Source organism: Eschrichtius robustus, chromosome 20, assembly GCF_028021215.1.
Source record: "Eschrichtius robustus isolate mEscRob2 chromosome 20, mEscRob2.pri, whole genome shotgun sequence".
Classification (NCBI taxonomy): domain Eukaryota; kingdom Metazoa; phylum Chordata; class Mammalia; order Artiodactyla; family Eschrichtiidae; genus Eschrichtius; species Eschrichtius robustus.
This window is the reverse complement of record NC_090843.1, coordinates 21,436,505-21,457,980: the sequence shown is the minus strand read 5'-3', so window position 1 is coordinate 21,457,980 and position 21,476 is coordinate 21,436,505. Positions and strand designations below refer to the sequence as shown.

The window sequence follows — 21,476 nt, the reverse complement described above, 5'->3', positions numbered from 1 at the left end:
GCTCCAGTTGACTCCAGAATGGCTCTTTAAACAAATACAAAGCAAAGGACAAAGACTAAATTATATTAGCAACCTAGGAGCAGAAGAGCCAGACTGCTTAAAACAACAGCTAGGAGGTTTTATTAATATTTAAATTGCAGTGAAACCACAGCTGCAGCTTTTGACTCCAGCATAGAGATATGCAAATGTGGCTTTCCAAAGAAAGGCAATTTCAGACAGCCCTCCAGGTAATGAGAACAAGTAAAACAAATGATTTTGTAATTTACCTTTATTGACTGATGGAGATCAAGGTACAGACAATCCTTACCCAGCGAGAGTTGGCCACCAGCGGGCCCTGTGAGGGGAGAAGAGAAAGCTGGCCTGGAGGGAGAAAAGCAGGCAGACACAGAGTGATGACAGGAAAGGCCCAAGGAGGGCAAAACAGGAGGCAGGTGGGAGATGACTCAATTAAAAAGGAAGAGAAATGGGGTCTGTGGATCATCGATCTTGCCAGCTCTCAGGAGCAACAACAATAATAATAAGCGACTGTCATGTGCCACACTCCTAAGTGCCAAGCGCTATTCCCAACTTACCAATGAGGAAAATGGCACTTTGAGAGGTCAAGCAACTTGCCCACGATCACACCACAAAAGGAGGTGGCAAAACTTTGATGCAAACAAAGATTTGTGTGAGGCTCAACTGTGCTGGGAACCAGTCCTAGGAGGTGATAACAACAAGGTTAATGACTGAGGGGGCGACTACGTGCCCAGTTTCGTAGTGGACTCTGTGTATGCTAGGGTTGTGGAAGGGAGGGAGGAGGCGCTTGCTATTCAATGGGTGGAGCAAGGAGGCCACCGATAACCCTTGCAGAATTGTGTCTTCTGGTTCAGAAGCCCCTTGTGGGCTGTGTGGTGGGCTCTGCCTGCTGTGGAGGCACCTCACGCCTCCCCATGGGGGCCAACAAACAAGAGCTTTGAGACTTAGTGTCGGCACCCAGAATGCTAAGGCAGTTTGACATGCAGCTTAATGCAGTGATTCTCAAAGCATGGTCCCCTGATGGGGAATGGGAGTGGGGGCTAACGACGTAGTCTAGGAACTTGTTAGCGAGTTCCAGGGCCTCACTTCAGACCTACTGAATCAGAAACCGGACATGGGGCCAGCAATCTGTGACTCCGAAACAAGCTCAAGTTTGAGAACCACTGGCTTAGTATAAGGGGCAAAGCATCTCAAGCTGGCTCTTGGGTAGGATTTGGCCAGGTGAAAAGCCAGGAGATTCCAGAAGTCCCAGTTAAGAGCCCCCAACTAGCAGAATTAGGGGGAGGATCCAGAAGAAGATTTGGGAGAATCTTCTAAGGATCTATTTCTCTGACCCACCCAGTCTCCTCAGGCTGTCCCTTCTAAGCCAAAATCCATCCTCACCAGTGCCTCACCTGCTGTTTCCTTTCAGGCACCCTGGCCACCAAATATGGGGACCCACAGATTTTGCTCACACTCTGGCTTGCCCTCAGTGAGTCCTGCTCTGCCATCTCTGCAGGCCCCAATACTGCCCACCCCACCTCCTCCACAGAGCCCTCCCTACTTCCAGGCCAGAATCTCCCCTCTCTGAGCATCCCAGAAGCTTTGCTTTATTTATGATACTTTCTTCCCTCAGTAAGTTATTTCATACATACTCTATTGTCTCTATTTGACTAGAAGGTCCTTATGGGTAGGATTAGTATCATTTTATCTTTGTTATAACCCAGCTCTGTTCCTGGCAGACACCTTGTTGGGTACTCAATGAATATTTGCTGAATTCAAGAGTTAAAGAATGAATGAATGGACTCATTGAGTAAAGGCCTTATCCAGCTGCTAGCCCCACCCTCAAGAACTTTAGTCCTGGAAAACAAGCCACGTTCTGCCACTGAGAGTGCTAATTCCTTTCAATCCCTCCCACCCGTTTTTCTAGTACCCAAATTTACTCCAAAACCAGTACGAGAGATCTAAACGTCCAAGAATCACTCTTCCTCTTCTAAGCCCACACCTACAGATTTCCTCCTTGATTCTATTTTGCCTATCATGAAGCCTACTGCTTTGTGATGAATCAAACCAACACCCACGCAGACAGAGAAGGTGTTTCCCCTCTCCATGTGTCCTCCAGCAGGGCCTCCTCCAGGCTAGATACTCAAGATAGATAAACTGCTATGTTGCCATCACTGGAGAAATAATTAGGATGCTCATGATAATCTCTTTGCAAGTTCAAAGCCCCTGGCACAACCATTATTTCTCTCTCCTTGCTTGTTCCCTAGGAGGTCACTAGGGTAGAGATTGTTATCCCCACTTTATAGGTAATAAAACTGAGGTCCACGGGAATTCCCTGGCGGTCCAGTTGTTGGGACTTGGCGTGCTTTCCACTGCCGACGGCCTGGGTCCAGTTCCTGTTTGGGGAACTAAGATCCCGTGAGCCGAGCCGCACAGCAAAAAAAACAAAAGCAAAAACAAAACTGAGGTCCAGGACCTGGTCAAAGGTCACCCAGTGAATTGATGGCAGACCTGGAGCTGACTAGCCCAGGACTCCCTATTCATTAGAACACAGATGAAAATGCTCTCATTATGGTGTCTGGGCTGTGTCTTGTCTGAGAGAGGGAGTGTGGACTCCAGTTGAGTGGGGGTAGGGGCCAGAGAAGATAAAAGAAAGTTTGTGACCCTGTAAAGTTTTTTCTCTGCTATGCTGCAGCAGTTGGCACTGGTTAATTCCAGAAGAGTTTTTGTGGGTTTTTTTGTTTGTTTGTTTAAAGCGTTACTACATGTCCCAAATTAGGGAGGAGGGAAAAAGAGGTGAATCGAAAGGTAACACAGACACACAGGTAAGCAGATGTTTGCCATCTTTTGAAAACAATCTAAAACCAAATGGCAAGAGAAACTCAAATTACAACTTATGTGGGTCTTCCCAGTTGTTAGGCTATAGGACTTCTGCAATAAACTAGTGCCAAGTGGGTAGAAAATCTTCCCTTGGTGAAGCCTGGGGCTTGGTGAGGAGAGGTCTCTCCTGGAGGCAGAGGGCTTTGGGGGCTGTCTCATGGCGCTCCACAGCTGCCAAGGTGAGACGCCTGCTGGTGGGGCCATCCCTAAGTGCACAGAGACTCTGAAAGCCATGGAAGCCAAGATTTGTGCTGGAACCTCCTCTGGTTTCCAACCAAATGTCAGAAAAATTAAGGAAAAAAAATCTCTACAGCAATTCAAGAGGCCATTTCCTAAAGATGTGGCCCCAGGGCTGTGCTGGGGAAAGCAGTGATGATCTTTCCCTTCCCACCAAAGCCCGAGCTTTCTCCCTGGGCTCCATCCTAAAGAGCAGGCCTTGTCCTCTTCACAGGCCAGCTCTGGGCTTTTCTCAGCCTTTAGCCCAACACCAACCTCCATTACTCCTCGACCCTTTGCTGAGGCCTCCGCAGCTTCCCCGTGCCACTGGAGCTTGTAGGGTGTGGAGACGGGCAGAGGGGCATGATGCCCACGCCCAAAGGGGTGGTGGTTGCACAACAGTGTGGATGCACTAAATGCCACAGAATTGTACACCTTAAAATGGTTCATTTTATGTTATGTGAATTTCACCTTAATTAAAAACAAAAACTGACGGGGCTTCCCTGGTGGCGCAGTGGTTAAGAATCCGCCTGCCAATGCAGGGGACACGGGTTCGAGCCCTGGTCCGGGAAGATCCCACATGCCGCGAAGCAACTAAGCCCGTGCGCCACAACTACTGAGGCTGCACTCTAGAGCCCGCGAGCCACAACTACTGAAGCCCATGTGCCACAACTACTGAAGCCCGCGCGCCTAGAGCCTGTGCTCTGCAACAAGAGAAGCCACCACAATGAGAAGCCTGCGCCCCGCAACAAAGAGTAGCCCCCACTCACTGCAACTAGAGAAAGCCCGCGTGCAGCAGCGAAGACCCAATGCAGCCAAAAATTAAATAAATGAATAAATAAATAAATTTATTAAGAAAAAGCAAAACAAACAAAAAAACAAAACAAAAACTGAGCTGCCCTGGGAGCCCTTTGTGGGTGGGGAGAGAAGCTGGGCCTCAAGGAAGCTGTGAGGGTAGAGCCCCCTTGCCGGGAGTGGCAATGAACGACAATGGGAAGGGCAGTCTGGGCCTGCCCCCTCCTCCTCCAGGACCAGATGGGAACTGGGGCTGAGGAGAAAGGCCCAACTGGGGCAGCGCTGAAGAGAGGCACTCAGTGAAAGCGAGGAGGCCGCAGCCGCCGCTCATTTGCATCATAAGTGATTGGTTTTCCCTGCTCGTCCCTCATTAGGACACAATGGACAGTTGTTTGCTGGCGCAGCAGAGCTATTTACCAAGGGAGGGAGGACACAGAGCAAGAGTGACTGATGGGCCATAGTAAGTTGCTGGTGGGGGGGTGGCAGGGGCGATCCTGCCTCCTCTTCCCTGCTCCCCCCACCAACCCGCTGCCACTGGGACTCCTGTTCTCACACAGTGAGAAGGGACCCAGAGAGCAAATCAACCCCTCATTTTACAGATGAGGAGACTAAGATGCTAAGAGGGGATGAGACTTGCTAAGGTCAAACAGCGAGCATGGCAGAGCCAGGGCTTCTGGAATCTACAGTGTAGATTCTAGACTCTCATTCCAGGGCTCACTCCACTGGCTTGCAGTACCTTCTCCATTCCCAGCTTGCGGCTCTGTATCTCTGTGGTCTCTCCTTCTGTTCCAGGCCTTGGGTTCCATCACTTCTCTCTCCTGTGTCTATCTAATCTCTTTCTCTGTTCCTGCTCCTCTCTGTATTTTTACCCCCAGGTTTCTAGGCAGCCAGGATAATTACTAAACTTCTAATTCGCCCCTGCCCTAAAGAGCGTGTGTCTGGCAGGAGAGGCAGAAATTTTGAAACTGTCTTGGTGTGTTTTGGGGATAGGTGGGGAGAAAACAAATATGTGTGGGGGCCTATTGTAAACCAGGCACTAAGACAGACACATGACACATTTTATCTCATTTCTTCCTTTCAGTCTTGCAAGGTGGTGTTCTTGGAGACGGGAAAATGAGAAGCTCAGAGAGGTTGGGTAATTTGCACAAGAGCACCCAGCTGGCAGATGGCAGCTATCTGACTCAAAAATCTCTACCTCACACCCAGGCACAGGGGCTAAGCAGGGTAAGGGCCCCCTGATTCCAGGCTCATGGGAGGTAACAACCTTGCTGAAGGAGGCCACTGCTTTGTTGCTCCTCTCTGGGCAGCACCTGCCTCCCCCCTCCCTACCTTCAGGCTCCCACCTTCCTCTGGGCCCCTTCTGCATGGTGGTGAAATCTCACAAATGCAAGCTTTTGCCCCTGCTGGGAGTGGGGGACTGGGGAGATAGCAGTCAAGAGGGAGAAACCTGACAGACCCAGACGGTGGCAGTCTCCCTCCTGCTGACGCCCCCTCCCACTTCCCTGTCTGCCCCTCCCCTTTGTGGTTCAAGCTTGCCAGCAACTGCCTCTGTCTCATTGTGCTCTGGGGGAAGGGGAGAGTCAGTGAGTGGGTGTCTGTGTGCATGAACATAAGGCCTCTGGGTTCATTCTGACACTGAATGAAAAACTCACCAATTATTCGTCCAATCTCATTAATATGCAGACAGACATCTGTTATTTAGGAGTCAACAGCAGAGGCATTTTCTTGGGGGGAGGGGCACTTATGTACGTGTCCCTCTTGTCTCTTTGGCTGCTGGCCGGGGTAGCTGCTTGGGAATCACCCCACATGCCTGGACCTGGAGCCTCCCCTCTCTCTGACCCTCACCTCCAGCCTTGAGGAGAGGGAGTAGGGGATTGGCTAGAAATGGAGAGAGACCTGGGAACCCAGCTGAAAGGGGGAAAGGGGGGAGAGGGGCTGCACTGTGTAGAAGAAACTCCTTTGTTGGCAGAGAGGGAGGGGGGGATACTCAGAAGAGCTGAACCCCTTTCCTGGGGAAGAGATAGTGTAGGGGACGGCTGTACCAGGACTGCCTGCCAGGGTCCTGGTGTCCACCGGGAACCTGCGGGACATGACCCCTTCCCCCCACCTCCCTCAGCCTGCAGGACCAGTCTTCGTGTATCTGGACTGGGGTCACTATGGCAACCTGGTGCCCTCACCCAGACTTCAGAAAAGGTAATGGGGGGAGTTCAGAAAAATGGGGACCAAAGGACATCCTTTGGAGGAGTCGCTAGACCTCTCTCTCTAGCCCTCAGTATAGGTATGGGGACGAGACACCTGACCTGCCCCTTCCTGTCTTCTGGCCTTCCTCCAGTCTGAATCCCAGCACAAGAGGCCCTCTCCAAGAAGCCTTTCCTTATTCCATCAGGCCTAGTTCAGAGGCACTCGAGCCTGGATGTGCAAGTTGTAAAGAATAAAGGTCAATATCAGTTCAGCCCCCTTTAAAGGGTCAAACAACTTTTCTACATCCTTTCTCCTCTCTGAATCCTCCTCAGCAACACAGTGAGGCAGATGTGGCAATCAGCTCCCTTTTCCAGGTGTGAAAACTGAGGTTCAGACGCCTGCAGGGCCTCACTAAAGGCTCCCCAGGGAGGAAGTAGCAGAGCTAGGACCCAGGCCCTTGGACCTCTGCCTCCAAATATCAAGCGCTTTTCATGACTGTCCCTCCTGGAAAGGCTGGAGTCATAAGGGGATGACCCTCTGTCAGCTGAAGCATTTCAGGTGTTTGTTAGACCAAGACCCCACCCCTAACCCATTCCTTCCTTCCCCCTCCTCCCTCCAGGGCAGGCTGATTGCTGAGGTTAAGAAACACTGGCAGCATCACAATGTGATTAGTTGTTTATTTCATTAAATGATTAACGAGGCTACATTGTTTCCCAAAGGGGTGTCCAATTTGTGGGGGAAACAGCTGCAGAGGAGGAAGCTGGGTCTGACTCCTGCATCTGGGATGGGGTGGCGGAAGGTCCCCTCCTTCCAGCCTGCAGGGGCCTTTGAAGATCTAGGAACAGCCCCATTCCCTCCTCTCACCCTTTGGGCTCCTCAGCCCAGAGGCACAGCCCGCTCTGTGGAAATAAAATGTCTGGCAAACCCAGACCTGCAGAGGGGACCAAAATCTGTTCCCGGTGGCACTGGAAATGTATTAAACTTTGGGGGTTCCTCCAGCTGATTTATCTTCCTAATTATGTTTGTTTTAGGCAAATATTTAAATGTGTTTGCATTCCCTGAGCATGGCAGGAGAGGGAGGTTGGGAGAAGAGAGGGGGTGCAAACACTCCGTACTTTGAGCCTGGTTTGTACCAAAGTCCAAAGTGGAGATGAGAAGCCACAAACAAAAATCCCAAGACAGTGGTATGTCAGGTCCCTGTGGGGGAAGAGTCAGGCCTCTGGGACCAGACTGAGATCCACCTAGCTGAGCCCCAGCGCTCTCCAGCACCCTCAATCCAGGACTCAGTATCCTTGCAGAGGATCTTGGAGTCAGCCCCTAACCAGGTCTCAGTTTAAAAGGGTAGGGTGCCCGGTGCCCTTGAAGCTGTCCCAGAATCCTTGAGGAGATTGGCTGAGATGGACCAGGACAGGGTCTTGGAGGAAGAGGGAGGATAAGGAGTGTTTGATGAGCCAGGAGTAGGTGGGGATTTCCTTTCCTCTCAAGACTGGGCCCTGGCATAGGGAAGAGAGAAGCTATTTTATTTGTTTATTTATTTTTTGGCCACACTGCCTGGCATGCAGGATCTTAGTTACCTGACCAGGGACTGAACCCGTGCCCCCTGCAGTGGAAGCGCAGAGTCTTAACCACTGAACCGCCAGGGAAGTCCCGAGGGAGAAGCTATTTTAAATGACACATCACAGAGCCAAACCCCCTAGACGCCCTCCCTGCGCCCCCCACCCCACCCCCACCCCAGCCCCCCATCACCTCATCCAGATAACCATCTATCCAAAAGCCAAATCTGGTCCCTTCATTCTCTGCTTGAAATCCCTCATGCTGCCTCACATCCTCAGAATGAAGCCCTGGTTCCTTTGTGGGCCCTGCAGCGGCCCCCCTGTACCTTCCTAGCCTTGTCTTCCGCTCTCCCTGCCATGGCAGCCCCAGTCGTGCCATGCTCTTCCTCATCTCCACGTGTTTGCACATGCTGTACCCTCTGCTCAGAGTGCCTTTCCTACCCCTTCCCTGCCTGGCAAACTCCTCTTCAACCCTCAAGGACCTGGTTCAGAGGATGGGCTTCTGAGGCTGTAAGGAGCTTCCACAACCAAGGAACCATCACACCTGGGGTACCTCTCTTCCCCACCGGGCTGGCCTCCAGAGCACAGAGACTGGTCCTTTCAGAATCCCAAGACAGTGTCTGGCACACAGTTGGTGCTCAGTATACATTTGCTGAATGAATGAGGGAAAGATGGGCTGTGAATTAGGTGGGGATCCCAGCAGATGGGAGGGTAAGGTCTGTGCTCTCTCCCAGAGTGTGTCTGAAGAACTGGCTGGGGCTGGGGGAGGGGAGAGCCATGGATGGTTCCTGGGGGAGAATGTCACCGAAAAGAGGCCAGTGGGATCAGAGCCAGGGAGGGAATACAGGACAATGTGAAACCAGACTCCGGAGAAAACAGACCAGCACTGTCTTTCCTGACAACAAGTGCTCTGGCTGGCCCCTCCACCGTCTTTCCTTCTGTAGGGGGTTGGGGAGGTGTGACCCTCAACTCACATCTTGTGCTCCCTCCAAAATCATCAAGGCGCTCAGGATGGAAAGAGGGAGAGAGCCCCTGCCCCAGCCTCCAAGGAGACCCCAGAATCAAACTACTGTTCCCTTGGGAAACCACTCTGTAAAGGGTCACGCTGATGTGGAGGCTTTTGATGCCCTCCCTACACCCACAGCTCCCAGGGCACCGGCAGATTCTAAGTTGGGGCTGGACATGGTGAGCAAGGGGCCTGGACCACTTCAGCAGGACCCTTCCCACATTAGCAGGGGGCCCCAGTTGGGCTGAGTAATGAATTGCACATCAGTCCACTTTAAAACCCCCTAACAGCTTTAGGATTGTCTGGCTCATTAACTGACATGAATATTCCCAAGATATCTCTCTCTCCCACCTCTGGCTCCTAAAAGGACACTGCTGATCCAACCCATAGCTTCTTCCTCTGGTCCATCTGTGGGCATCGACAGGGAAGTTCTTACTGAAGTCTAACTTTCCCTCCTGCTGCTAGAGACTGGTAGACAGATTGGTTTTTTAGAAAGCAACAAAACTAAAGCCACAGTCGTTTTCCATGGACATGGGCTTTATTTGGGGACTCTTGGGGGAAGGGAGGGAGGGAGCTAAGACTGGTGGGTAAATCGGGGGAGAGGCTTCTCAACTTGCTTTTTAATTTAGTGCATGTTGCCTGGAGGTTAGGATGAGCGAGAACAGCTGTAGAAGTGAGAGGAGAGGAAGAGGGAAGGTCAGAGAATGGAAACTTTCCTTGGGGAAGGAAGCCAGGACTAGGATATGGGAACTGAAGGTGGGGAGGGAAGGCACCCTTCATATATTGAGACTCAACCAAGGTCACTGCTTGATGACAGCTTCCCCAACCCCCTGGCCCCATCCCAGCTCCCAGCCCAGATGCCTGCTCTGCTAGTTCCCTCAACTTGCCTTGGAGAGGAGCTGAATGAGGATGTGGGGAATGCGGGTACCCTTCTGCCTCCAGCTTCCCTGCCCAGGAGAACTGCTCACTCGCCCGCCCTAAAGTCCCAGCCAGAGTCAGGAGGTCAGGAGGCTGGGGGCCAGCAGGGGGACAACTGTGCCTACACCTCCCCTCCTCACAGGCTGCCCACGGGGCCCTTCACATGAGGTTGCAGCTCTTGGCTCTATCCTTGTGTATCTCGCCCTCGTTTCCGGTCCCATTCCCGTTCCCCCGGTCCGGCCGTCCTGCCAGCTGAGTAGATCGCTGAAGTCCCCGGCGTGAGTCAGTACGGCGCAGCTGCCTATGGCCCCGGCCGAGGGAGGCCACTGTGGCCACGTGGAAGACATCTCTGACGCTGCGCTCAGAGGACCGGGAGGAGCACTCCACGTACGACACGGCCCCCACCTGCTTGGCCAGCACAGTGCCCTGGAAGGATGGAGTGAGTGGAGAGAGTTACAGGGAGTAGCCTGCAGCTCAGCAAGGGGCAGGGAAGCTGAGGGCAGGGGGGGGTCAAGGGATCAGGTCAGAGGCCAGGGCAAGGGATTAGCCAAATAGGGTGTTTTCAAATCAGAGGCTGAGAGGGGCAGAGGTGAGAGGTCTAGGCTGGGACTAGGTCAGAGATCAAGGGTCCCACCTGTTCATGTGTAACAGGGATAAGCCTCTGCTTGGACAGCTCCCTCAGTGTGGCCAGGTCGGTCCGCATGTCTAGTTTACAGCCAACCAGCACAACCTTGGCATTGGGGCAAAACTCCTGAGTCTCCCCTTGCCACTATTTGGAGGAAGAAAACAGAGTTATGCAGGGGTAGAAGGCGGCACAGGGTGAATCCTTGCTCACAGCATGCAGAAACCACGCACCTCTCTGCGCTCTCCCATGGAAGCAAGGAGGTGAGAGTGGTGGGCTTGGGCTGAAAGCAGGAAGGGTGTGGGAGAAGGGAAGGGCGGAGAGGGCAGGGGTGGGGCCCTGCTTCTACCTCAGTGGCTATGAAGGGTCTGCCACCCCCTTTCCCAAATTTGCTCCTGGGAACAGACCAATTCCGCCCTCCCTTCCCCTCACTGGGAACTGGGGCTGCCTTAGCCGACTTCTGTCCATTCACCATGGGCTTTTCTCATGGAGATAGGGGCCTGGAGAGGAGACCACAGGGCTTTCCTGATCTCCAGCAGCAGCATTCCTATCCCCTCCATCTGGGGCTCCCACACCCAAGGAGATGGGGAGGGTGGATGAGAAGTCCCTTGAGTACTTCTCCCTGTTGTCCCCCATCTCCCCCAGATGCCATATCCAGCTCTGAGGACTGATTTCCAGGAAGTCAGGGGGGGATTGGGAAGGGTGAAAGCTTCACACACACTCTCCCTGACGGCCATGCTCAGCTGTAATTCCCTCCTCCTGGCCCATGTGTTTTCTGGTCCCCCTCAGTCTAGCTGTCCTGCTTCCCTAGGCTCCCACCTTCTTGAGGACACTGTCCAGTGTTTCTGGTCGGCTAATGTCGAAGCAGATGAGCACAGCATCCGAATCAGGATAGGCCAGAGGCCGGACGTTATCATAGTAAGAGGAACCTGAGAGAAGACAGGGAGGGAGGGGACAGACGAGGGTCCTGAGTGTGCAGATGGCCTGGAAGGGAATGGGAGACCTTAGCAATCCTGGTCAAGGAATTCTGAGCAGAGAATGGAAAAGAGCAGGTATTAATACCCATCAAGGAGTCTGTGTTTCTCCAAGGAAGGGAGTAGACAGAGGGGAGGTTAGATGGCAGAAAACAGCTCTCCACTTCCCTAGGGGGTTCTCTAAAAGTAATCATTCTTAATCTTTTCTGAGTCTTTGAGAAGCTCATGAAATCTCTCAACATTCTCACAAAATTTTGCATGTGCTTTCTGGGCTTTGATAGACATCTTCTAAAGCTCTCCAGGGGAGCCAAGTAAAAATTTAAAACAAAACAAAAAACCCCTCCCTTTTTGTAGGGGAAGGGGCAGGGGCAGAGCCCTCCCACCCTCCCGGGACTTGATCTCAGATTTCTATAGTTCAGTCTAGAGAAGCAGTTTCCTGCCCCCGAAAGAAATTCTAAATGTCTTTCCTAAACCCAGCCCTATCTCCTAAGAAACATGTTCCAAAATAAAAGCCATTCCTTCCCAACTTTCCCAGGTATGCAGAATCCAGCTGAGGGGATGGGATACTGGGCTTTCTCCTTCAGGACAAGGTTTCTATGTGTCTCTGAAAGCTCTGCCTAGTTTTCCTGGCTTTAAGCAGAAAATTAATTTTCCTTCCTCCTAGAATAGGATGGATGGGCTGGGTTGACCTGGAGCCTAAGGGTCTAGCCCGGGGAGGGAGCAGGGTGGGGGCCTTGGAAGTCAGGGTGACCCCGAGGGACTTGGCTACCTGAAGTGTCCCACATGTTGAGCTCAATGCGGCGCTTGTCGATCTCAAAGCTCGCGGTGTAGTTCTCAAACACGGTGGGGACATAACTCTGCAGACACGAATGGCTCAAGATGAGATCCTCCAGTCCTCACCCCAGACAAATGCCCTCCTCATTCCCACACCCCGTGCAGCCCAGCCCGAGGACACAAGTTGGTCCGGTGTTGGGCAAAGGGGAGATCCCGGGAGCGGCTGCCTCAGCGGAATCTCTGCTAGGCTCCCGGACCCCCTCCCGGTCCTTTCAGGCCCTAGTTCTTCCCCTCTCCAATGCCCAGGACCCCCGACATTCCCCTAGCGCCCCCTCCGGGATCCTCCGGTTCTCCCAAACCCCATTCATCTCACCCTGCTCCCCAATGCCTCCCACCCCAAACCTCTGCAGTCCTTTCAGAAACCCCAACGCTTTCCCCAGTCCTCCAAGCCCCTCTCTCTGATCCCTGGTTACCCCATTTCCGTCCGTCCCCCAGGCCCCAGTCACCCACCCCCGCGGCCTCAGCGCCCCCCTCCCAAGACGCCGGTTCCTCACCCCGGGGTAGGCGTCCTTGGCGAACACCTGCAGCAGCGCCGTCTTGCCGCACTCCGCGTCCCCCACCACCACGATCTTGCAGCGGCCGCTCTGCCCCTCCATAGTCCCGGCTACGCGCCGGCCCCCCGCGCAGCCCCCCTCCCGGGCTCCGCTGCCGCCTCCCCCGCCGCTGCAGCTGCAGCCGCTCGGGCCGCCGACACCGGCATCTCTCGGGCCCGCGCCGAGCCCCCGACCAGGGCCGCGGCCCCCCCTGCGCCCCGCCCCCAGCCCGGCGGCCGCGCCCCCGGCCCCGCCTCCCGCCCCGCGCTGCCTGGGGGCGGGGCCCAGGGAGCGGGGCGGAGCCCCGGCGGAACAGGGGCCCAGGAGAAGGGTTCTAGCGCGCGGGTGTGGTCTAATGGGCCTCTGCGGGTTTGGGATGTGCTGAACCGGGTTATTTGACTGAGTTGACTTCCTTAGGGATGGGGGAGGGGCAGAGTTCGGGGAAAGTTCTGAGGGGTAGGGTGGGAGCTGCACAAGCGCGAGGCTTGGGCCTTCTGCGTACCACACGTGAACGCCGGTGTGCTAGTGCGGACACGCGCGGGGGAAGCCATCCACTTTCTGAACAGAAGGGGGCGCGAGAAGGTAGGGGGAAAAAGGGCGTCTTTTTGGTTCGGTCTCCCTCCCCCACTCTAAAGTCCCGGCAGGGAGTCTTGAGGATGTATAGGCAAGGACTCCAACACACCCACCCGGACAATGGTGACTCCCTGGCTTTCCGTTCCCATGGCAACGGACTGCCTGGCCTGGGGCTGCGGTGATTTAACCGCGGGCCCAGGCGAGCAGGGAAGCAAGGACTGAGTTTCTCCAGCCAAGCGCAGGGTGGAAAGTTTTGGGGAAGCTGCGTCCTCTGGTGGATGCTTCGGGGAGACGGAGACGGGGACAAAGAAGAGAAAGATAGAACTGCCCAGGGTGACAGCCCTGCTGGAGCCAGAGACAAGCTCTAAAGTCATTTCAGGCTTGATTCGGAGTCTAACAATAATCAAACCTCTGTTTTGCATTTGCATGGCATCTTTTACCGTTTAAAAGCGCTTCTTTAAATAGAGGATACTCGATTTAATTTTATCTTTACCCTGTAAAGATTAACTAGAGCAAGCAACACCATCACCATTTTACAGAAAGGACAATTGAAGCACAGAGCTTTAACAAAGTCAGATGGCTCGGTCACCCTGCTCCAAGTTTGCCACTGCAAGCAAAGAATGGGTCTCATATGGGTCGTGTCAGAGCCTGAGGAACAACTCGGTTGGGTTCCGCTCCACAGGTGGCTGGCTCCCCACATCTGATGTAAGCTCAGGTTTTGGGATCGTCCTTCAGACTGTCCCTTAATATATTTTTAGCTTAATTATTATGAATAAATAAGTAAATTAACTCGCAGTCTTCATGATCCCAAGAAGGACCTCGCGTGGGCCCGTACCCAATAAGCACCTCCTCTCCATTTACAGCGCTCGCGCCGCACCTGCACGGTGGCCCTGGCCCTTTAAGTCCGCGCTCGAGGCCCCGCCCCCGTCCCGGCGCCCCGCCCCGCCCGCTCCGAGTCCGCAGCCTTAGCAAGTCCTGACTGGCGCCCCGCCTTCCCCAGCGGTGCACTCTTGGTCCAGCTGTGCGCGCACGTCGAGCGTCCCAGCCATGTCCGCCGAGAGAGAGGTAGCCGAGGCGGCCACCGTGGTGGCGGCGGCCGAGGCAGGGGCTGGAGAAGATGCCTCTTCGCAGCTCCCGAAGGCGGAGGCAGCCGGCGACGCCCAGCCACCCGCGGCCTCCGAGGGGCCTGTTGCCCCTTCGCCGCCGCCGCTGCGCTGCCTGGTGCTCACCGGCTTCGGTGGCTACGACAAGGTGAAGTTGCAGACCCGGCCGGCCGCTCCCCCGGCCCCCGGGACCGGCCAGCTGACGCTGCGCGTCAAGGCCTGCGGGCTCAACTTCGCCGACCTTATGGCCCGGCAGGGGCTGTACGACCGGCTGCCGCCGCTGCCCCTCACTCCCGGCATGGAGGGCGCGGGCGTGGTGATCGCTGTGGGAGAGGGAGTTAACGACCGCAAGGTGAGCGGGCCAGTGCAGGGCAGGGCAGGGGGAGGCGGCGCAGGCCAAGGGGCAGTGGGGCACGAGTGGGCGGGCGCCATAGGTGTGGCAGAGCGGGGGGAAACTGGCACGAACCCGGGCAGACGGGCATGGAAGACGTAGGAAAGGAGCCTGTATTCAGAGGCTCCTGGAGAACTGGATTTATATTTGGGGGTGGGAGGTTGAGATGAAGTAATTGCCCGCTCCCCAAACACTTTAATTGTGGCCGCCGCCCCGAAACGGTGCTGGTGCTGGGTGGGTGGGGAAACAATAAGGAGCCTATGCGCATGCGCACAATGACCTTTACGGCCCCCTCCCACCACCCGTGAAACCTATCCTGTACCCTTGCCCACTAAACACTCCGCGGGTAATTGTGGTCTGTGACTCTGAGTGACTGTCGGTACCTTTTTCCCGCGAGGGAGCTATGTAGTCGGGGTTGGGCGGGGGCGCAGGGCCGTGCCAGAGCCCTAGTCACATGCAGCCCCGTGGTCTGTGGGGGTGTGAGGCGGCCCCTCCCAGAGCAGGGCCTTAGAGACAGGCACGCCCATCATGGAGGAGAGGGAGTCTGCCACCCCCTCCTCCCGCGCACCGGCCTTATCCTGCCAGTCTGATGGGGGTGGGGGGTGGGGGTGGGAGTGGGGACGGGGTGGGGTGGGGTGGGGGGCGAGATTGGGTGTCTGGATCTTTGTCTTGGGCTCTCTGTCTCCCGTGACTGCACTATCTCCTCCTCCGGTGACTCAGCCAGCAGACCACGACCCCGGGCTGCCCTTGGGAACTTTGGGCGGAACCCACCTCTGTCTTCTCGTAGAGGACCCTCTACTCAGAAACCGGGCCGGTGCCCATTTGGACTGGGGAGGGGGGTGTGGCACCGTGAGCAGGTTGGCCCAGCTCTGCCGGTCTGTGACTCCTTTTTATTTATCATTAATCTTGGCGACAGCCCCAGGCACCGGAGAGTTTCAAATAGCCAACTTTTTGAGAGACTTGGGGTGAGGCCTTTGCACGTCATTTGTTTAGGGGTTTGTTTTCAAATCTGGCCCCTGCAAGAGAGACTCATCAAATGCAGACTTTCTTCTTGCCAGACCTGCGGGTCCCAGATCTCAGAGCTGGAATTTTTGGATTTATTGTACAGGCATACGTCTCCTTCCTCCTTAAAGGGCTTCTCCGTGGAGTCAGCTCTGGCCCCACCCTTTCCACTGACTTCTAAATAATCCTACTTTAAGAAGGTGCTAAGAAGAATTTTTTTTTTTTTTTTTTGGTGGGGGGAGTAATAGTTCATGTTACTGCTGAAGGCCAACCACCTAACCTCTTCTCCCCACACTTTCCGCTTCGTAAATACAGGATATCCTGTCCAGGGTAAGAATATGATGTAAGAGCCTGGATTCAGAGGGGAGAGCCCTCCCTCCCTCCTGATATCTGGGCTGGGGAAGGGTCATGGGCCTGCCCTGTAATGGGCTGAGGGGTGAGCATTAGCCTGGGTAAGTGGACCTTGTTCTGGGCCAAATCTGCGACTGGCCACCACCTGGACTGACCACTACACTTTCCCCAGCTCTCCTGGGTTATTTCTGAGTCCGCTAGTCCTGAGTCCTGGGGTGGGATGCTTCCATTTCTCAGACCTCATCTCAGGCCAGTGCTTGCAGAGAAAGATCCTACTCTGCCCTCAGTACTCCTCCTCAGTGGAGTGTGGACCCAGCTCTCCTGGGTTATTTCTGAGTCCGCTAGTCCTGAGTCCTGGGGTGGGATGCTTCCATTTCTCAGACCTCATCTCAGGCCAGTGCTTGCAGAGAAAGATCCTACTCTGCCCTCAGTACTCCTCCTCAGTGGAGTGTGGACATGAAAAAGGGTATGTGTGGGAGTCCCATCCCCCTGCCGCATGGATCCCAAGTCTCGTTAATGTACAGAATTCCCATCATTCCTGGCAGGGACCAAGACAGACTCGGATTGTCCTGGAACAGCACCCACACCTCCCTCTCCATGCTCTTCAGAGGACCATGAGAGGCCTTCCTCCGGAGACTGCCCCCTTTCCCCTGTCCTCCCCTTGACCCCAGTTGTTAAACTGGAGGGGAAGGTTCTGTTTCCTTTGCTCCCTTTCCCTCCTGCAAGGAGGCTCTTGTGCAGGTGGCTGAGGGTGTGGGGAAGGGGAGGGGGGATGCCTTTTCCTGGTAGGTGGGATTGTGTGGCTCTCCTTGGCCATCACTCCTCCCCCCAGTCTCTGGGTGAAGCTTCTTTCTGAGCCCCCAGTGGTGGCTCAGATACTTCTCCTGAGGTAACAGCCCTAACTGCTCAGAGACCTTTACCTGCACTTTGGTATGGCCCTTACAGCATACGGCCCTCTTCCTTCAGTTATTGGATTGGTGACCTCCCCTCCTTGCTTCTGATATTGTCGTCATTGTTGTCCTTATTATTAGCTAACACTACAAAGTTCTTACTATGTGTCAGACATTAGGCTAAAAACCACTGAATGATTTTTTGCTACTTAATCCTCATTAACTGCCCTATTTTACAGATAGGAAAACTGGGGCTCAAAAAGGTTAGATAATTTTTATTTGCCCAAGGTCATAGTGTCAGTAAACAGTGGAGCCCATTTTTTTTTTTAAACCAAAGCAGTTTGGTCTCTTCACCAATATTTCATGCTGCCCTAACTGTAAGCTTCTTGCATTCAGGGATCTTACACAATAATGAAGTGTAAGATCTGTAAAATGGAGATAAGGATAGTATCTTCCTCAGGGGGCTGACGTGAGGATTGAGTGTTTATATGTAGAGCACTTACAATAGGGCCTGGCCGTTGGTAAGCAGTCAATAAAGATAAATTGTTATTGATGATATTATTATTACTGTTGTTATTATAATAACCATTACCACGAGTACTGCTGCTGCTTGTACTATTACTTCATTGCCAGGAAGAGGGCCTTGTGCATAGTAGAAGGTCATAAATTACCAGTGGGTGAATGAATGAGTGAATGAATGATGCTCTTTTTCCATTTTTTTTTAAAGGTTTTATTTATTTATTTATTTATTTATTTATTTATTTATTTATGGCTGTGTTGGGTCTTCGTTTCTGCGTGAGGGCTTTCTCTAGTTGCGGCAAGCGGGGGCCACTCTTCATCGCGGTGCGCGGGCCTCTCACTATCGCAGCCTCTCCCGCTGCGGAGCACAGGCTCCAGATGCACAGGCTCAGCAGTTGTGGCTCACGGGCGTAGTTGCTCTGCGGCATGTGGGATCTTCCCAGACCAGGGCTCGAACCCGTGTCCCCTGCATTGGCAGGCAGACTCTCAACCACTGCGCCACCAGGGAAGCCCCATTCTTTTTTTTTAATTAAAGTATAGTTGATCTACGATGTTGTGTTAGTTTCTGCTGTACAGCAAAGTGATTCAGTTTCTTTTTCCATTTTTCAAGGTAGGGGACCGGGTGATGGTGTTGATCCGGTCAGGCATGTGGCAGGAGGAGGTGACTGTGCCTTCGGCCCAGACCTTCCTAATGCCTGAGGCCATGACCTTTGAAGAAGCTGCTGCCTTGCTGGTCAATTATATCACAGCCTACCTGGTCCTCTTTGACTTTGGCAACCTACGGCCTGGCCACAGCGTCTTGGTACACATGGCTGCAGGTGACAGGCACCCTCCATTTATCCCCTTTCCTTACCCCACCCAGATCTCCTTCCAGGCCTCTTCCCTGCTGCTTGTCTGGACTGTTGTCATGGCAACACTAGCTGCCTCGGCCTATGGTGCCCAGAGGCCTCTGCAGTGTTGTTGCCGTGGTAACATTCAGGCACCAGGTCCAGCCTGGTGTGCTATCCATAGCAACATGCCCTTGCCCAGCACCTCCTCCTTGCCAGCCATCCTCCCCCCAATACTCAATCTTGGAAATTAGACATGGGATGATGGGAGAAAGCCTCAAGATGAGCCCAGGCAAAATGAAGGTGATGGGCTGGATCCTTGAGAGGTGAGAATGGAGAGTGGTGGCTGGACGACTCTATATCCCCTCCTTATGAAAGTGTCTTGCTTTAGGGGGTGTGGGTATGGCTGCCGTGCAGCTGTGCCGTACAGTAGAGAATGTGACAGTGTTCGGAACGGCCTCAGCCAGCAAGCATGAGGTGCTGAAGGAGAACGGAGTCACACACCCCATCGACTACCACACGACTGACTACGTAGAGGAGATCAAGAAGATCTCTCCCAAAGGTGGGGTCAGGGAGTGGGAAGGGGTAGGATGGCATGGGACAGGGAGGGGGGTCTCCAGATCTGTGGATCCTAATGCTGTTCCTGGGCCCTCTACTTTGTGACAGGAGTGGACATCGTCCTGGACCCTCTAGGTGGGTCAGATACGGCCAAGGGCTACAACCTCCTCAAACCCATGGGCAAAGTAGTCACTTACGGTGAGTTAGTGGGCCAGGGCTGGAGGGGGGAGTTAGGGGAAGCAGGGTGGGGTCTGAGGGGTAGGATATAGGGGCCCGGAGCTTTTGAATGCAGAAGGGACAGAGACTCCGGTGCTCTGTAGGAAGCATCACGGTTAGGATGGTGCTGGATATTGCATTCAGATTGCTCCCTCCTGGGTGTAGCTACTGTCCTTCTCGTTCATGAGTCATAGCAAATTCTGTGTTCTTTCTGTGTTCTTGTTTGGGGATTATTCCTGATGCAATATCAACCAGTCTGCTTTCCTCTGTCCTACCTCCTGGGCTTCTTGGGCAAGTTGCGTTTCCATTTAAAGAAACTACTTCACACCAAAAATAAGCAAATATATAAAGATTAGAGCAATCTTTGAGTCGGCTAGAGTCCATCTGGGCCAGGTAGCCAGCAGGTGGGAGGTTCTCCTGTCACTCCCGGGCGCCGGTATGGATAATTGTAAGAGGCCCGCAGGGGGCAGATGAGCTTGGATCCAGACACACAGGGATGTGCCTGGCACCTGGATTCACAGGCTGTGTCTCCTCGTCCCCCAGGAATGGCCAACTTGCTAACGGGCCCCAAGCGGAACCTGATGGCCGTGGCACGCACATGGTGGAATCAGTTCAGCGTGACAGCTCTGCAGCTGCTGCCGGCCAACCGAGCCGTGTGTGGCTTCCACCTGGGCTACCTGGAGGGCGAGGTGGAGCTGGTCAGCGGTGTGGTGACCCGCCTCGTGGCTCTGTACAACCAGGGCCACATCAAACCACACATCGACTCCGTGTGGCCCTTCGAGAAGGTGAGTGTGATGGCCCTGCAGGGAGGGCCTGGGTAGGACCCGTGAAGGCTGGGGTCCCTAGGGGAGGAGTCCTGGGAGGAGGAGGGCTGACTCCTTTAGGCTGGCTCCCTGGACGGGCCGAATGGCGCTGGGAGCAGAGTCTTATCTTCCTCTCCAGGTGGCGGATGCCATGAGGCAGATGCAGGAGAAGAGGAACGTGGGCAAAGTCCTCCTGGTGCCTGGGCCGGAGAAGGAGAACTAGGCAGGGGGCTGGGAGACCCTCAGGGCCCGGGGAAGAGACAAGCTGGGAAGCCACGTGCTGTTGGCCACCAGACCCTCGCGGTTCATCCTCTATCACAATGCGCTGCCCTCTTTTCCCCCAAGGTCTCTGCGGTGATGTCCTCTCCCCTGCCCTGTTCTTTCACTTTAGTCAGGGCTTCCCCCTCCCCGCTTCCTGCCCTCTGAAGAGGTTGGGAAGTGACCACTTGGATGTCTGGGCCCTGCCAAGGGGACAGGGAGGGTCAGAGGGAGGCCGGCCGCTTCCTGCCCCCACCCTTTCCCCGGGCCTCGCTGTGCTGCTTTTGTGCCAAGGTTAGCCAATCCCTTCCCGTCCTGTTCCCTGTGCTTCCGCCTCCGCCTCGTCTCCCCTCCTGCCCCCGCCCCACACCTCCCCAAAGAATCGAAATGCCAGCTCAGGATATGGGGCCAATCTGTGTGAATCCAGCATGTCCCTGTGTCGCCCTAGTGTCCCCTCAACCCGGGCCAGCCAGCGCCCACCTTGTTGTAAGGCCTCGTCCTCTTGTCCCCAATTTCTCGAGCACAATCGGGCTTCTCCCACCTCCAGGGGTTCTGCCACTCTCCACCAGGGGTGCCTCTTCCAGCAGGGGCGGGAGTCAGACCTGCTCCCCTAGGTCACCACTCTATGGGAGGGACACGGAGCCCCCTCACCCTTCACTGAGTTCTCTGGATTTGTTCTCAGTGCCTTAGCAATGGAAACCTTGCTTGTGTGTGTAGGGGTCCCTGCCTCACACCTCCTCCCCCCGTCCTCCCCAGTGCCTTCCTTGTTCTGCTGGAGCTGGGGTTTCACTGCTCCCCAGTCCCATAGCACTGCCAAAAATCTGTGTGTGTGCTGGTGTGGGGGGGGCCAGCCCCTAGCCTCTGGGGGCCCGTGCCATGTCCTGTCTCTGGGGCTGTCATTTCTCTATGGTGGTTGAGGCGAAAGAGGCGGGGAAGCTTTCTCAGCCTTGCAGCTAAGTGTGGCACTTACCAGCCAGAGCTCTGAGAGGCGATGCCATCTGTCTCTTGTTCTGGGACCAAAGTAAAAATCGAAGCACGTTCCCCATGTAGTCACGGAGGCCCACTGTCTCCTCAGAGCAGGGAGGCAGCTTTTCAGACTCAGCCCCAAACTTTGTTTACATGGGTGGGGAGATGGAACAGGGGGTCAAAGCGGGGGTTTAGGACCTGGGCCACGGGAACCAAAGCGGGGACTTCCCGGGGCTAGGGGTGCAAGTCCCTCTGCCCTTGGATCTGGAATTAGGGCGGGTTATTGCCCAAGCCAGTGCCAATGGGAGGTGGGGGGAGGGGCTCAGCCTCTTCGTCATCTGAACGAGGCCTAAATGTGTGAAGTGCGATTTTCACTTTTGTGTACCCACCCCGTTACCGAAGCTGCCTTTGTGTTTGTGTCAATAAAAAGCCAAACCCTGGGTCCTGGATGTTGCCTCTGATAGTGGAGGGGAAGGGGAGCTTGTGGAAGGCCAGTGCTGCTAGTGGAAG

The 21,476-nt window shown here is 54.5% G+C and overlaps 2 protein-coding genes across 2 annotated transcripts; one reads left to right on the top strand and one right to left on the bottom strand.

The window, feature by feature from the left end:
• Positions 1-9,147: 9,147 nt before the first annotated feature.
• On the bottom strand, positions 9,148-12,578 carry RND2 (Rho family GTPase 2). The gene is made up of 5 exons (XM_068529777.1): positions 12,471-12,578; positions 11,912-11,999; positions 10,988-11,097; positions 10,181-10,315; positions 9,148-9,972 (listed from the first exon to the last, which is right to left on the bottom strand). Exons 1-5 carry the CDS (start codon positions 12,570-12,572, stop codon positions 9,706-9,708), a joined length of 702 nt encoding a protein of 233 aa, XP_068385878.1. The 5' UTR covers positions 12,573-12,578; the 3' UTR covers positions 9,148-9,705.
• A 1,477-nt stretch (positions 12,579-14,055) lies between these two features.
• VAT1 (vesicle amine transport 1) lies at positions 14,056-21,406 on the top strand. The gene is made up of 6 exons (XM_068529767.1): positions 14,056-14,537; positions 17,949-18,156; positions 18,557-18,727; positions 18,832-18,921; positions 19,483-19,724; positions 19,882-21,406. Exons 1-6 carry the CDS (start codon positions 14,130-14,132, stop codon positions 19,963-19,965), a joined length of 1,203 nt encoding a protein of 400 aa, XP_068385868.1. The 5' UTR covers positions 14,056-14,129; the 3' UTR covers positions 19,966-21,406.
• Positions 21,407-21,476: the final 70 nt, after the last annotated feature.